Below are 15,830 nucleotides of genomic sequence, written 5' to 3' on the forward strand. Positions count from 1 at the left end.
TTAAATTTCCTATCATTCTATCTAAAGGTACACTATGCTAGCTATAGGCTCGGCAGCCACTAAATAAACATACTAACATGGCAAAAATTTCGGTGAGAAAAGAAAGGCATATATGCATTGGAAAAACATAAAAAAGATAAGAACAAATCAGTAAGGACCGTGGGGGACCAAACTCCACACCATCCCCCATTCAGTCCAATAGTGGGAAACCCAATAAGGTAGAGCAAAACACAGTGAGGCTGAGAACCATGTCGTCAGTGACCCTTTGGTGGTGATGAACACCATTTATCAGCCAGCCTGGGTCATAACTAACCCAATCACTTTACCACAGGGTTAAGCTAGCCAACATATAAAAAGCATTGCACAATATAAAAAGGAGTCACAGTCCCACTGAAAAGGTCCCGGAGCTGAACCAACAGCAGAGCACATATAATAAAATAAAAAAGAAAAAAGTGCCAGACATCAAAAAAAAGAGAAAAAAAAATAAAAAAGGCCAAGATAAAACTGGATAGCTTTCAAAAGGGAAAAATAATCATCAGGACATCACTGACTGTACATCAGGTGGAACAAGTAACTCCAGGAATGTGTATCAAGTAAAAACAGGAACGTGTAACATAGGAATGTGTCCAGCTCAAACAGTCAAGGTATTTTCCGCATTTGTTTCCCCGCAGCCTTGGTTTTATTCCACAGCGGGTACAAAGACGTGGACGCCTCCTTGTCTGAAGCAGGCTGTACCTCTGTCATCTGGAGTAAATCCAGATCTCTGAGAATTTGTTCCCCCTCCTCAAAAGATGAGAAGGAAAAAGTTTTCCCCTGTAGTTGAAAAATCAATTTCAAAGGAAAGGCCCATCTATATTTGATCTTGTGATCAATCAAAATTTGCAATAGAGGCTTGAGGGTTCTCCTGCGTTGAATAGTAAAAGGTGTTATGTCAGAGAAGATTTGTATCTGGTGACCCTCCATCTCGATCAAATCCATGCTTCTAGTGACTTTCAAGAGTGCTTCCTTAGTAGTAAAGTAGTGGGGCTTAACAATAATGTCCCTGGGTGGGCCATCCGGTTTGGGGGCCACAAGAGCTCTGTGCGCCCTGTCAAGTAGTAAATGTGAATCTGGTAAATCTGGTAGCAGATTGTGAAGGAAGCGACTCACCGCCTCTGTAATATCCTTAACCGATTCAGGGAGACCCCTAATTCTAAAGTTATTTCTTCGGGATCTATTCTCCATATCATCCAGTTTAAGCTGCATGGTCTCAAGCTGATCATGAAGGATCTGTATCTCTTTGGAATTCTGATTAACACAGGTCACCGTCTCATCCACTTTTTTCTCAAACATATCAATTCTGGCGCCCAGTGATTGTAAATCCTGCCGTACTCCCGAGGTAATTTTCTTGGTAGCTTTCGCTAGCTCGGACTGCAAAAGGCCAGCCAAATTCAAATAAAGCTGATTTTCTGCTTCTGGAAGCAAAGAGAGGGGAGGACATACAGGAGGGTCCTGGCTTAAAACTGAGAATCTGGAACCGTGATCAAACTGGTGAAGGCTATGGTCAGGTGAGGCAGAATCCTCTCCCTGCATGCTGAATAGACAGGGAGCCACAGGAGAATGTCCTGGAGAGGGGGGTGAAGCAGTGATCTGAGGGCTGGGGGAATCCAGCATGTCACTGCTTTCCTCTGGAGCACTCTGGGGCAGGGATCTTTCTCCCCCCTTGTCCCCTCTAATCCCACTTGTACCTGACGGGGAGCCGCTTGCTCCCTTCATCTCCCCTGGGGCCTCACAGCCTCGTGGATCAGGAGCGGTCGCCATCTTGGGGGCTGGGCGCACAGGCTGAGACCGGGAAACACGGTCTTTCACCTTGTTCCCGGCTTTCCGCATCACCGCAAATTGAAGAGCCGGGTGAGGAGAGAAGAAGGCTGCCTGCGGAGGACGTGGCTGCCGAGTCTGTCTGCAGCAGGGAGCCTCACTAGGAACCGGGGAGCGCCGAGACGATCAGAAAGCAGCCAGCTTGGATGGGCGGCGCATGCGCACTCCCTAAATTTTATTTTTTATTTTTTTGCTATTCAACTTTTTATTGAGAAGCATAAATACAAGAACATTTGTTGAGTTACAAATACCCCCCCCCCCCCCCCCCCGATTTTAGTTTTTTAAGTTTTATTGCTACCAAATGTTCTAAAAATCAATACCAAGTTTTGAAAAGTAATTTTAGGTTTTTGATGTCTCCTGCTATCAAAACAATGTCCAATCTGTCCTGGAAAAATAATACAAATTAGGTTTGAGTTTTCCATAAAATTAATGAAAATGTCAAATGATCTTAAAGCCAAAATGTTAAAAGTCAGGTAAGGATAACATCTATTATGGTGGTAGGGAAGTGGTTACCAGACATGAATTAGCTGTGTGCATAAGCTGTTTTTTTGCTTTTGTACCTTTTAAATAAAAAGACTGCAAATGTATTTGTACTTTATTTTATGACTATAGTGTGTTTCAATCCCATCTTTAGAACCAACTGACAATGGGAATATAAATTTTGTAAAATACAAAAAGGATTACTGTGTCAGCACAGAGACTAACATCATGCGTAAAGTTGATCCAGTAACGCTGCAGACAAAGGAAGAGGTGATTTTATCCATGTTTCTATAGTATTTATCAAACATGAGAAGTAGAAAGTTTGGAAGGACACAAACACAGTAATGTTTAATACGTACATATTTACTTGAATATTTACAAAGTATGGGGATCTAATACAGGTTGCTTGTTTTTTTGCATTGGGTTTTTTTTCTAAATTATACATATATTTCCTGACACACAAAATCTATTTTTGTTTTTGTGGCAAAATATTGTATTTTCTCAAATTTTTAGTCCTAGTGATAGTGGCTTCTAGGAAAAAAAAGAATAATCTGTCCTATCCCTATTAGAAAAGAAACTAAAAGAGGTACTTTTCCTAAATGGCAATTGAAAGAGTACTTTTCCTATTATACCCCCTCTCACCAAAAAAAAAAACAAACTTGCTATGCTGCCTTTGCTTTTTTTATATTTTAAAATAAATACTTAAGATTTCATATGATTTTTTAATGTCAGAAAATGTAAGCCAACGACCAACTGATTTCAAAACAAAGCCTAAAATTCTATTCAGACTGATATTTAGTAACATTTTTTTTTTTAGGTTAACTGGACAAAATTTATTGCTGTGAATGGGGCAACAGCTCATCCTCATTATGATCCATGTGGTACGACTTACAATATGGGAAATTCCTATGGGAAACATGGTGAGAAAACTAAGTTACAAACAAATCAGCCCTAAGCCTTTCCAAACTGCACAATACCTTGTCCATAGTATACCTAAATAAATGTCCTCTCCTTGAGAGCCACCAGCTGACACCTTACATGACTGGTTGTGAATCCTGGTTGGTACTGACACTGAATATGAAACCAGTCCATGAGATTTTGATCATGTAGTCGCTATTACAACAATGGTTTAGTTATCACATCCATGCTGTTAGGCTTCATTGACAAAATAAGCAATCGGTAAAGAAGAGCACTGCCATCACTGCTAAAATTGTCATTATTATGTAAATTTTACAGGAACATTTTACAATATTATTAAGGTGCCTGTTCAGGAATCAGAAGATGAAGCCACATTGCACGGGGCGGAGGTAGTGTGCTCAATACCTGCAGTAGACAAATGGAACCCCTCTTATTACCACAGTTTTGGTAAGTTCCATGCTAAAGGACAACTACAAATGTAATTTTATTGCTTTTACATTTTTTAAATATTTTATATTTCATTACTTACCATAACTTTCATATCATTTTACTTATGTAAGCGTTTATCTTGAATGTAAGGAACATATAAAAGAAAACCGGGGATGATTAATTATATATAATGGTATTAGATCTGATCAGATAGATCTTCTAGATCTTAACAATTTTTCTTTGTTTACGGGAAAAAGTATTTCCTTTTGTTACTATTAAAGCACCGTGTTTCAGCACCAGTTGCCGCCATCTTCCTTTTCTTTTTCTTCTTCTGGACAATATTTAGCCATTTCATTTTGCTGTGCCAGGATTATGCAACCACTGTGCAGATCATCCCAGCACACACAAAGGAAGTCAGAATTGTCAGATTTATCAGGCAACCAAAGATGACACTGTGCTTGCGTTGCTCAGCTTTAATTTCAGAAACCTGGTGAGATGCTTTATTGCAGAAGGGACGTCTTTCTGCAATAATGACCTGCCTGATCATACAAACTTGAAAGTTGAACTTTACTTCCTATTTAAGGCTTTGTTCAGTGAAGTTGCAATTCAGTTACCGTTTTCTCATGCCAGTGAACTGCTGCCCCGAAGGGACACTACATGTAGATACTACCTGCAACAGCCCAATAGAGAATGAATGGTTCGGTACCACTCACTTCTCACAATCTGAAGATATTTTATAAGAACTAGTTCTGCACGCAAAGTGCCAGCCACTGGGAATCACACAAAATCACTTGATAGTGCAGCAGGTGTGCCCTGGTCAGATTGTATTGTGCCATAATTGCATATTATCTATACAAAGTGATTAGAATAGAGTCAAGTATGAGATATCAGATAGAGATATATTTTGCTTTAAGGTAATTAATCCATTGTTTACATGGTCTACAGAGGAAAGTATTTCTATTAGGCAGCATCCTTGTAATTTCCTATTTGGTAACTTTGGTCTTAAGTACAATTTTGTCTGTAAGGAGGCTATTTCTGACTTTTCTAATGAAATGAAAACTGCTAGAAAGAAAAGTATGTGGGATTAACCATCTGAATTTACCTTATATATTCGTATTTAAATATTTTGAATTGGTCTAATGTATTCTATTTAAAACATGATTTATATACAGTATAAAAGAACCAATTTAAGATGATGTGCTCTCCAGTTTGCTGATAATAAAACTCCCACCTGAACTGATACTACTGAATGTCCCACTGATATGTACTGTTCTTACAGTTACCATTGAAAACATATGTTTTTTGCTTCTATTTTCCAGTATTCTTTCTTTTTTTCCAAGGTATGACAGAAAACTACATAGTGTTCATAGAACAGTCAATAAAGATGAGTCTCCTGGGGATTATTACAGGGAAAATAAGGGGTATACCCATATCTGATTGTCTGAGCTGGGATCCGAACTGTGACACCATTTTCCATGTGGCAAATAAACATACAGGAAAGGTAAGGCTAAGTAAATGCTTTTTTGTTTTTAAAATTTTTTGTCTCTGTGCCCCTTTTTTTATAGTTGAATATTATATTTTGTGACATACTAAAAAAATTTTTGTGCAAATGATATTAGCATGGTTGCTTTTATGAAGATGAATTACTGAACATTGGCCTTCCCTGTCTATTTCTAGACATGCAAATCAACTTTCCACAATTAAGGTCAAAATAAACCTAGACGTGAGATAACACCTTTTATTTTTACTGATGAAGTTTGGGCATATTTACTACATCACATCTGTGCCGCTAGATTTTAGCGTGGAGGTTTAGGCACCAAACAAGCACATTACTTAAGGCGGAAGTTAGGTGAAAAATAAATGAATCACACTTTCCTTTAATCCGCATATCCGTTGATCCTGCTGGACCTTCTTTGGATAGGGTCCCTTGCCTTTCTGGAATTCTTCTTCATCCCAGCGTGAAGGAAGCACCGTGACCAAGAGCAGCCTAGGGCCAAGAGCCTCCTGGGATGTGTGATGTAGGTTTTCCAGGAGGCTCTGCACTCCCATTCAGCCATAGCGATCAAGACAGAAAGGGAAGGTGCTTCACCCTGTTTTCTTTTAAAAAAGGGTGTTGCAATAGAAAAAATTATGTTATTTTCACTTTATATATGAGGGTTATCAACCCTTTTGAGTAAAGTAAAAATTTGAGTTTAGATCAGAACTGGGTTACCCATAAGACTACCAAGAGAGCTGATTCTTACAGTGTGTGGGGGGTCATCCTGAGGATCAGAATATCTTTTAAAGCTTACGAAAAGTATGTAAAATTAAAAAAAAGAATAAAAAAAAAATGAAGAGTTGTAAAGAGAGGAGGTTCAAGGCAGGGTGAAGGGCCGGAGAGGGAAGTATGTGCCCATCTATGAGTTGGGCTTTAAATACAGCAGACAGTAACCTCCAGATTTCTTGTTATGGGCAATCAAATTTAGTTGAGTTAAGGCAAATTTACACAATTGTGCCCACAATTTACCATTATGAGGTGTTCTTCAGTTTCTTTTCTATGCTACAGCTCCATTCCATCAAATACCATACCAAAGCCTCTGCAATGTTTCATCAAATCAATGCCTATGAAGACCAGGACTGCATTGTGCTTGATCTCTGCTGTCAAGATGATGGGAATGCTCTACATTTGTTTCAGCTGCAAAATCTGCGGAAATCTGGGAAGGCTTTGGATGAGGTATTGTTTTTTGGCATTTAAAGATTCTATTTATAGTTCTTAGTCGATACTGTAATCCTGAACTCATAAGGGATTTTATTGGTAGATACAGTATTAATCAGTTAGGGTGAAAGCCTCGAAATATAAAATATGTTACACATAGTTTTATTAAGCCAATAAGAAGAGATAACGCAATGCAGAACAATTATTTTCAATATCACATATTAAACTAATTCTGTTAAAAACAAAACTTCCTAGTGTTCAACATAGACCAAGTAGGGTATTTGTTCTTGAGATGCCAAGAAAAAAGTAATATTCATTCCTCAGTTCATTAAGGTATTAAAGAAAAGCTATTGCAGATCTGTAGAGCAAAAACTTCAGGGTTAAATGGCAGTAATGTTAAAGCTGGACTTTAGACGTCGTGTAACTATCTGTTTTACCTGCAAAAGGAATTGTAAATCTGTTCATGCAGTCCTTAGATTTACACAGCTAACCAACCCACTATATAACATTTTTTTTGTTTTTTTTCTCCAAGAATCAATATCTTTTATAATAAAAAATCCATTTATTTTTTCAGTTCTTTAGTACATTGGCCAAGTCTCTCCCTCGCAGATTTGTGCTTCCTCTCAATGTTGACTCTCACACACCAAAAAATATAAACATCAGTCCCCTGGATTACACAACGGCCACTGCTGTCAAACAGGACCTTGGAAAGGTGAGTTTACTTGTGGAATTTATATATGTGACTGGTGTGACTATTTGTTAGCTGTAATACAGTATTTAAAATATAAGAGCAATGCACACAGAGGGCAACATAAATAAAGAAATCACCTTTCTTTAGATGAATATGAAGATCTTGATGTCAAAGATCACAACTGGAAATACCCAAGTTCTAAACAAGAAGGCCAGGGAGATCAGGAATTATATCTATGTGTGTGACAAAGAGTCGTGAAGCAAGTGTTCCAAGTCAGTGGCCCCCAAACTAATTTTGCATGGACTAGGTTGATGCAACAAAATGTTTCCATGAGCCCGAAAATAAGGGCGGTAGACAATAAAGGGTAATACTACGTAATACCAGCGCAATTGCTCCTTTATCTAAAGGTATAAATAACCAGGATCTCTAAAATGCTTAAAACGATTGGTATGGGTTCCCTGTTCTAAATATTTTGAAGTTTCTGGATAATTTACCTACAGATGAAAGGGAAATTGCCCCTTATTGTCCAGTCACAAACAAAATACATCCTATGTCAAAACTTAAACTTTACTATTTTGACTGACTAGCTCAAATAAACATACAAAAACAATCTTCCCTGGTACACATGAAAGCATCAGTTTCTGAGAAAGCAGAATCACACAATTCTATACAGTATTTATTGTTTATCTGATGTTGTAATAGGTTACTGAATTGTACACACCACCAATATTTTAGGCTTTTTAAATAAGGAATAATATTTGATGCACAAGCCATAAATGTCCCTAACCCCCCCTAAATGAGCTAAATCCTTTTTAATTTATGTCTTACATGCACAGACCCTTCAGATCACCCTGGGAGGGTTTCAGCAACAGAAACTCTGCAGTCAATCCAATACAATGGTGGGCAGGATTGGCAGTGGCCAGTTGCTTATAAACGGGCTTGTGAATCAGCAGGAGCAATGTTATAATTCTACTTTAGTTGTCCTATAATCATTCAATTGAAGATGGCTTTAAATGGTCGACTACAGGTTTGATTTCTTAGCATGTGATCAGCATTGCTGTTTTAAAAATTGATAAATAATATTTTAATAAATAGTAAACTAGACAATGTTACTATTTTTTTACAAATATATATTGCTTTCTATATGGGATTAAGTCAAATAAATCACCAGACATGACATTCCTAGGTGTGGTGTACTCACGAAAACTTGTATAATGAAACATTTGAAGAGGTCGGAAGCCTTGAATTTCCAGCCATCAATTATTCCAAATACAACACCAAAAAGTACCAATATTTTTATGGATGTGGACTTCAGCATTTGATTGGAAGCAGCCTTATCAAAATGGATGTGGTGACTAAAGAAATGAAGGTAAAAACACTTACCTTTAGGAAATCGAAAAAATATGTACTATCCTTGCCTTTTAAAATAAACCTTTCCAATTTTTTTCAAAATAATTCCTCTATCTTATATAGCATATCGCTTTTAGTAACTATAATGTTATAAGATAGCCAATGATTCTTGCTTTTTGGTATAGCTATTGGATTAGCTTTGTACAGATACTAGTATTTCCTTGCCAGATATGGTCGTCTTGGTGAAAATCCATGGTTAGTACAATAGTCTTGTGATGTCCTTAGTTATCCTTCATGCTGGATCACTAGACAACCAACAAACTACTGCTGCTAGGGGTTCTCTAGTACAGTGGTCCCCAACCTTTTCAGGCCTATGGACTACTAAACGCATAGGCTCCGGACAGCACATGTGCGGGGAGCTATGTGTCACTCAAAGGGGAAAAAACTTCCCCCAGAGTGACATCATGATGCCAGAACCCGCCCATTCTCTCATGACAGGTCTGAGCCTGCAATGAGAGAGTGGGTGGGTTGTGTCTCTAGACACTGCCCTGAGCCTACAATTCATACGGGAGACATGGTATGTGGCTCTGGCCGGTGCGCCCCCCCGGCCAGAGCTGCGGACCACCAGTGGCGACCGGTTGGTCTAGGAGAGTGCTTCCCATTTATCCTCCCCAATCCATAGAACAGTGCATTACTGCCTTTATTTGTATTGTTTTTTGAGTAACAAATTAATAAATCTCTACAAAGCCTTTGAGTGCCCCAGAAGCTCAAAAAGTCAGCTCCACTTTCACTGCTCAACATAGCCCCTAATATACAGAAAGCAGCAATCTAATGTCATGGAGCTCTGATTATTACACAAGAAGAACCTCACAGATTGGTATTCTGCAGGACAACTAGATCTTGCTTTGTATTATTTACTACTTTCCACTTCTTTTTTGAATAAAACTCAATTCATATGTCACATAATCCTCATGGTGACATTGAACTATTGTATTGTTATTCACATGTATATACGTTATAAGATTTGGCAGGAAGATGGATTCTATCCCTCGGAGCCAGTGTTTGTGCCCAGTCCAGATTCTAAAGAAGAAGACGATGGAATTATCCTCTCAGCTGTTGTCACTCCTCGTCGGGTATGTTTGTGTTGCAAACACCTGAACAATATATATTGTTGAATGTGGTGAAAATTCACTTTGCATTGAATACCCAATCTTGTGAAAGGAAATCTTAAAAACAGGATTTTTACTGCATAATTGAATAGTTGATAGCAGCAGAGCTTCTTTTATTTACTAAGCTATGTGGATTTTCCCTTGCAAGTCGCAAGATAATTCAAATTGCAAATTTGAACAGCCTTTATTCAACCCTAATATTTCAATATGGGTGGCACGGTGACTGGCATTTGGAGCACTAAAATCTAAGGTTCAGGTTTTAGTCTTTAAACTAAGAGTTTTTTAGTCAATACACTGTGTTCACAGAGTTTGTATGTAGAATGTATGTATCTGTTTGTATGTATGTATGTGTTTGTATGTATCTAGTTTCTTCCCCAAAACATACAGGTAGGTAAATTGGGCTTAGCATATGTTAATGATATGACAATGGTAGGGGCATTAGTTAATTGCTCTTGGAAACATTGGCATGACAATAGGATTCTGTACTGTGGAACATGTCAGTGCCATGTATAAATATAGAACATGTCCTAATCACCCAGATTGTAATCAAAGATTCACCGCTATGTCTTCAAGGTTCCTGATATTGTTTGTGTGTAGGGAATTAAATTGTGCTCTTCTTACAATGGACAACTAGCAGATGTGTTGCAACGATCTTATACTCTAATATCCATGGTGCTAATCAGCCAGAGAAAATATACAAGTGTATATTGTAATGTGTCCCGCACAACGGAACATTGCACACAGAGAGAAAAAGGTCCACTAGTCCAGGTAGTTTAGTTGATACTGTGAAGTTGTATGTGGATCATACAGTCCATAAAATCCATGAAATTTAGGCTGTCGATGAATATTTCCTGTGAACTGCCTATTAAAAATATCTGCTGACCTTATGTCTGCATATGTTCTGTGTGCCTCTGTCTGCTGTAGGCTGGGTGGACATTTACAACTGTGCGCTGGTGTCAATAGCTCATGGCTTCTTCCATATAGTTCCTACCGTTATGGCTGTCAGTGCTCCTAATCTCCACACTTGTCTCTCTCAGTCCCTAGTTGACCACCACTGATTGTCCATAAGAAAAACAGACCTCACCTTGAATGGGTGGCACTAAGTATACCTAGGTGGCACATTCTTATATGGAAATACTGTATTTTGAGTGTGGTTTTATCCCTGACGTGACTCAGGCTATTGGGTAAGCTCTGGACATCAGCCACACTAATTGGGTCTTAAGCATGTCATGTGGGGCTACTTTTTATGTCTCATTTGATCTACCTGTAAATCTTGACCTTTATATCAGTAAATTCTCATATCTCATACATTGCAGGATGTTGCTTGAGAGCTGTATGCAGTACTTATTCATTACACCACTTTTAATTGAAGAGGTTCTGCCATAAAACATCATGAATGATGCCAGGGAGTCCTTCCTTTACAAAAGGGGCAGCACTTGCTGGCAAGTTGCTATGCGTTTCTGTAATGACTTCCAAATACATTGGTCACAGTTTGGTTCATTAAAAACAGTAAATGTGTGTGGATATGACTGATTTACTAATGAGCATACCAGGAGCACCATAGATTGGAGGCAGGGTCACATCTAGCTTTGTAGGCCTGCAATAAGTTACACTCGTGTAGCCACATTATTATAGCTGGGACAATGGTTTGCAAATATAGTATAAGTTGCTGTAAGCTCAATTGTTAAAGAACATCCAATTCTTACACAAACTGAGAATTTTCTGGCTACACATTCAGAACCAACTATCCTGGTCAAAGAGAATCTGCCTCTGGTGCCAATGAGGGCTGTAACTATATACACTGTAAACAATTTAAATATTGATTGCTTCTTCCAAAATAATTCTATTCTTCTTTCTTGTAGGATAAAACAACATTTCTGCTTATTCTTGATGCCAAAGCCTTTACAGAAATTGCCCGAGCTGAAATTCCAGTACCTATGCCTTATGGATTCCATGGGATTTTCCTACCTCAGAACTAATATAGTTGCTGACTTTGCCAGTTTCTGACCCTGTAAGAGACTGACCTCTTACCTGTGACCCCAACTTTGCTTGTGTTTTTCCCTTGTGTACTTCATCTGGTGGATGGATTATCTGTGTATGACCTCTTGCTCTTTGTTCTGGACTTGTCTCTGTTGGAATCTTGGTACTGCTTTATCAGTGGGCTCCTGGTCCTTTGCCAGCCCTTCCCCAGGCACCATCTTTTGCACAACTGGGAACCATGTGCTAGGAAATGCAACCAGTCTCCCGAGGCTGAGCGGGGGCTTACTATAGGTGAAGAGTGTGGCGCTAGATTAGGGGACTGGTGTCTGATGAGTATTGTTGCTGGACCAGGCCCTCACAATCGGGTAGCACATGGTGCTCATTATTACCCTCTATAGCTAGAAACAATATTGCAGAAAAAGGCAAAGGTATTGTGAAAGAGATATATGTAGAAGTCTTCATATTCCTGGTGAATGTGCTTTAGAGCTACTACAATGTTTCCTCATCAATAAAATTCAAACTTTTTCCCATTTCCATCACCGAAAATATTAGACAAAACATGAATATTACTTAACTGCAGTAGAGAAAAATTATGTCCCCCACCTTTACAGGCAGAGCCATGCTACTTGGCAGGGACTGTGAAAATAATGACTTGATGAACAAAATAGGTCATTTGGGAGGTACAAAATCTGCCATATGAATTCCATGTGTGTATTTTTTTTGCTTGCCTAAAGTCAACCTTTAAGTATACCTGGCAGATCAGCAGGGGTGTAGTCATAAAAAAAGAAGCAGGGGCACGGTACTATCCATGGTGAGCGCACATGCGCATACATTTTATGTAATCATGCCCACCTCACTACACTCCTGCCAATGTGTCACTCAAAGGGAGTGACGTCATGATACCAGAACCTGCACACTCTCCCATTGCAGGTCTGAGCCTGAACACAACGTTCAGAGGAACAACCCGCCCACAAGCTGCCCTGGGCCAGCTATTCCATATGGGAGACATGGTCCGTAGCCCTGGCCGGTGCGCCCTCCCAGTGGGTTCCTGACCCCGTGGGGAGGGGGATCGGCCAGAGCTGTGGACCACCAAAGAATTCTTTGCAAAATAAGAGTTGGTACGTGTGCCCATTCCCAGAAAAGTGAGGGCACGGCGTTCCCACCTGTGCCCGCCCCAGTACACCCCTGCACATTAGGCATATCTGCACACCATTGGAGCACACATAGGGTTAATCTATAAATCTGTACTTTTATCAAATTGTTTGGATCTGCATTGAATTTTGACCTTTGTAAATGTACGTCTACATATATAGGATTTAACATTAATGTACAGAATTGTATAGTAAATATTTAACATTTAACCTTTTACAAAGAACAAACACACATGTAATGAAATACAACAATGTCCTACCCTGAGGTATGTCACTTAGTTTTTATTATTACTAGGTGATATTGTTCTTTAAAAATAAATTATTCGGTTGCAGACAAAGACGTCAGGAACAAAAAAACATTTTTCTAGACTCAACAAACTAATTATAGTATATAAATCAAATATACATGATGCAATAATAAAAAAACACTATCCCAAATCACCTGCGCACCCTAAAATAACACATGATTCCTTTGCAAACATACACATAAAAATATATTCCCATTAAAATATCACTCCAATGACTGATAGTGAATGACTAATTTGCTGCAGAACTGTAGGTACTGGTAAGTTGTCTATCAACTGAATATTTACCCTGTCAAAGGGTAAATATGTTTCATGACTAGAGTCCATTAAAACATAGATGAGATTTATGTTTGTTAGCCAGACTGTATCTTATTTTTTTTTAGATTTTTACTCTTTGTATGGGCCTGTAAGACTTTATATGGTAAACAGTTTTAATAAATTTCTTTCTCAATTGTTGTTTTTTTCTGATAAAATGCCAAAACAGTACCTCAAAACATCAAATTGCATTTTTTGCTATTGCATGCATAAAATGTTTAAATTAATAAAAAAAAAAATTGATCACATAATAAGGCACCATGAGCATGGTCCCTTAACATTAGTGTGAGACCAGTTCTGTCAATGGATCACCCAGCTTCACTGATGAAAGTGTATCCTCTCCAGCCATGGAGAGCTTTAATAAATCAGGCCCAATACCTCTATGGTCCTGGAACTAGGAGACCACATTGCTGCAAGCTTTGTTTTCAGAGTGAAACATAGGTTAATGTTCCCTTAAAGTAGGCCACTAGGCTATGAACTTTTAATCTATAAACAGTACTTGGAAAGTGGTTAAAAATTATTTTTACTGTGAAATAAGGTACAAAATGTATATTAGTAGATGAAAAGTGATATTTTAGTTACATGTATAGTTTGCTGGACAGGCAGAGTCTCCGGCTACTGGATAGAATAAGTCAACTGAGTAACTCTAACAACAAAATCCTTTGGGCAGGTTCAGATATGTCTTTGATTTGCGCGATCCAGTGGGACTCCCTGTAACTGGTACTTTGCCAACCACGGGATCACTCACACCACATCACTAGTTCCTAAAGCCAGTGTCTGCACATTTGGTTTAAATGCCTAAAACTCGTTCAAAAGCTGTATAGACATTTGTAAGTGTTTAAAATAAAATCAGTGTAGACTCAGCTTAAGTGCAAAAGAGAAGCAAATTAGTTACTAAAGGAGGAAGTCCTGTACTTGTACTGTAGTTCTCCAAATTAATTAAGACATGGGCAGCTATTTCCATATACACATATTTAGCCATTTTTATGAAAGCTCTCCAAGGATGGAGATGATACACTTTCATCAGTGAAGCTGGGTGATCCAGCAAACCTCGATTAGACTGAAGAGTACGTACACCTAAATAAAGCTTGGCAGAAATAACACTTAAGTGGTCACCCATTCGGGAATCCTAGTTTAGTTCATAGAAAACAAAGGTGTGCAAAATCTGTGTATTTTCTGTCTCCTCTTTTTACTTTTGTCACCTAAAAGTGATGGGCGATTTAACTAGTAGATTAAAGGAGGTGATAGGTATTTGAGTTCAATTGATTCTAAAACTTTTTATAATTTGTATCTTCAACATTGGACGATTTCATCCCATCTGGGCTAAGTGATTCCTTCCTCTGTATCTGAACATCACGAATAAAACACAATACCGGGCCTGAGGAAGAAACCACAGTGTGGAAAGGGGGATAGGGGCAAAACATCTGGACATGTGTTTGATTAATTACATTTATATATCAGCCAACAAAGCTTCTGCTGACACTGAGTATCAGAGATGTGAGGCCCACAAAAGGTCAGTATTACTTTACAGGGATATTTTTGTTTTAAAGATTTTAAAAGTGAAAGAGTCTTCTTCAGAACATGTAGTGGATAATTACATTAGAGATCAACTTGGATATTAAATTATTCGGTATGCCCACATTTAACCTCTGTGATGTGTTAGTTTTAGGTATCTACAGGTACATGTTAACCTTAATTCTCACTTTTAGAAGTATAACTCCTGTTTGAACAAGGGGTTTTTCTTGTTTTTGAAGGCCTTTCCTAACTTTTATGACACAGCGGAACCCCTTACTGTATCTACAGCCACAGTACATTTGCTTTAACAGTAAGTTGGGTGGTGCACACAATAGTAGTATAATATATATATAGTATAATAAAAATATTTTGTGCATACATTTGCAGGTTTCTGTAAATGGTTTCTGGCCAAGTGCTTATTATTATTATTTATTATTAAACAGGATTTATATAGCACCAACATATTACACAGCGCTGTACATTAAATAGGGGTTGCAAATGACAGACTAATACAGACAGTGATACAGGAGGGGAGGACCCTGCGCCGAAGAGCTTACAATCTAGTAGGTGGGTGAATTTACATACAATAGGATGGGAGATATGTATTGCTGGGAAGTAGTGGTGGTTTCAAAAGACAGAAGAAGATGGGTAGGAAAGTTTGAAAAAATGAGTTTTGAGCGCTCTTTTAAATAAGTAGAAAGTAGAAGCAAGACGAATAGAACGAGGAAGACCATTCCAGAGAGTTGGGGCAGCTCTAGAGAAGTCTTGTATCCGTGCGTGTGATGAGGTTATGAGTGAGGAAGTCATTAGTAGGTCATTGGAGGAGCGGAGAGAGCGGCAGAGGAAGTATTTTTTTACCAGGTCAGAAATGTAAGTGGGACAATAACTGTGTAGGGATTTGAAGGCAAAGCACTGGAGCTTAAATTTGATTCTAAGGTGAAATGGAAGCCAAAGGAGAGAACTACAAAGAGATGC

At 38.5% G+C, this 15,830-nt stretch overlaps 2 protein-coding genes across 5 annotated transcripts in view; one reads left to right on the forward strand and one right to left on the reverse strand.

Moving 5' to 3' along the window:
• The window catches only part of LOC140340562 (carotenoid-cleaving dioxygenase, mitochondrial-like), a 35,241-nt gene extending 21,724 nt beyond the window's left edge, over positions 1-13,517 (forward strand). Inside the window, exons 4-12 of one of the 4 annotated variants that reach the window (XM_072425845.1) lie at positions 2,492-2,607; positions 3,155-3,257; positions 3,574-3,702; positions 5,025-5,185; positions 6,230-6,397; positions 6,954-7,091; positions 8,257-8,439; positions 9,443-9,553; positions 11,452-13,517. In XM_072425845.1, the coding sequence (XP_072281946.1) occupies positions 2,492-2,607; positions 3,155-3,257; positions 3,574-3,702; positions 5,025-5,185; positions 6,230-6,397; positions 6,954-7,091; positions 8,257-8,439; positions 9,443-9,553; positions 11,452-11,568 (1,226 nt within the window). In that variant the 3' untranslated portion in view covers positions 11,569-13,517. The other 3 variants (XM_072425846.1, XM_072425847.1, XM_072425848.1) reach the window with 3 other exon arrangements.
• The window catches only part of PCSK7 (proprotein convertase subtilisin/kexin type 7), a 501,704-nt gene that overhangs the window by 248,071 nt on the left and 237,803 nt on the right, over positions 1-15,830 (reverse strand). The gene's annotated exons all lie outside the window — the stretch shown is intronic.

The sequence above is a fragment of the Pyxicephalus adspersus genome, chromosome 11 (assembly GCF_032062135.1).
Source record: "Pyxicephalus adspersus chromosome 11, UCB_Pads_2.0, whole genome shotgun sequence".
In the NCBI taxonomy this organism is placed as follows: Eukaryota; Metazoa; Chordata; class Amphibia; order Anura; family Pyxicephalidae; genus Pyxicephalus; species Pyxicephalus adspersus.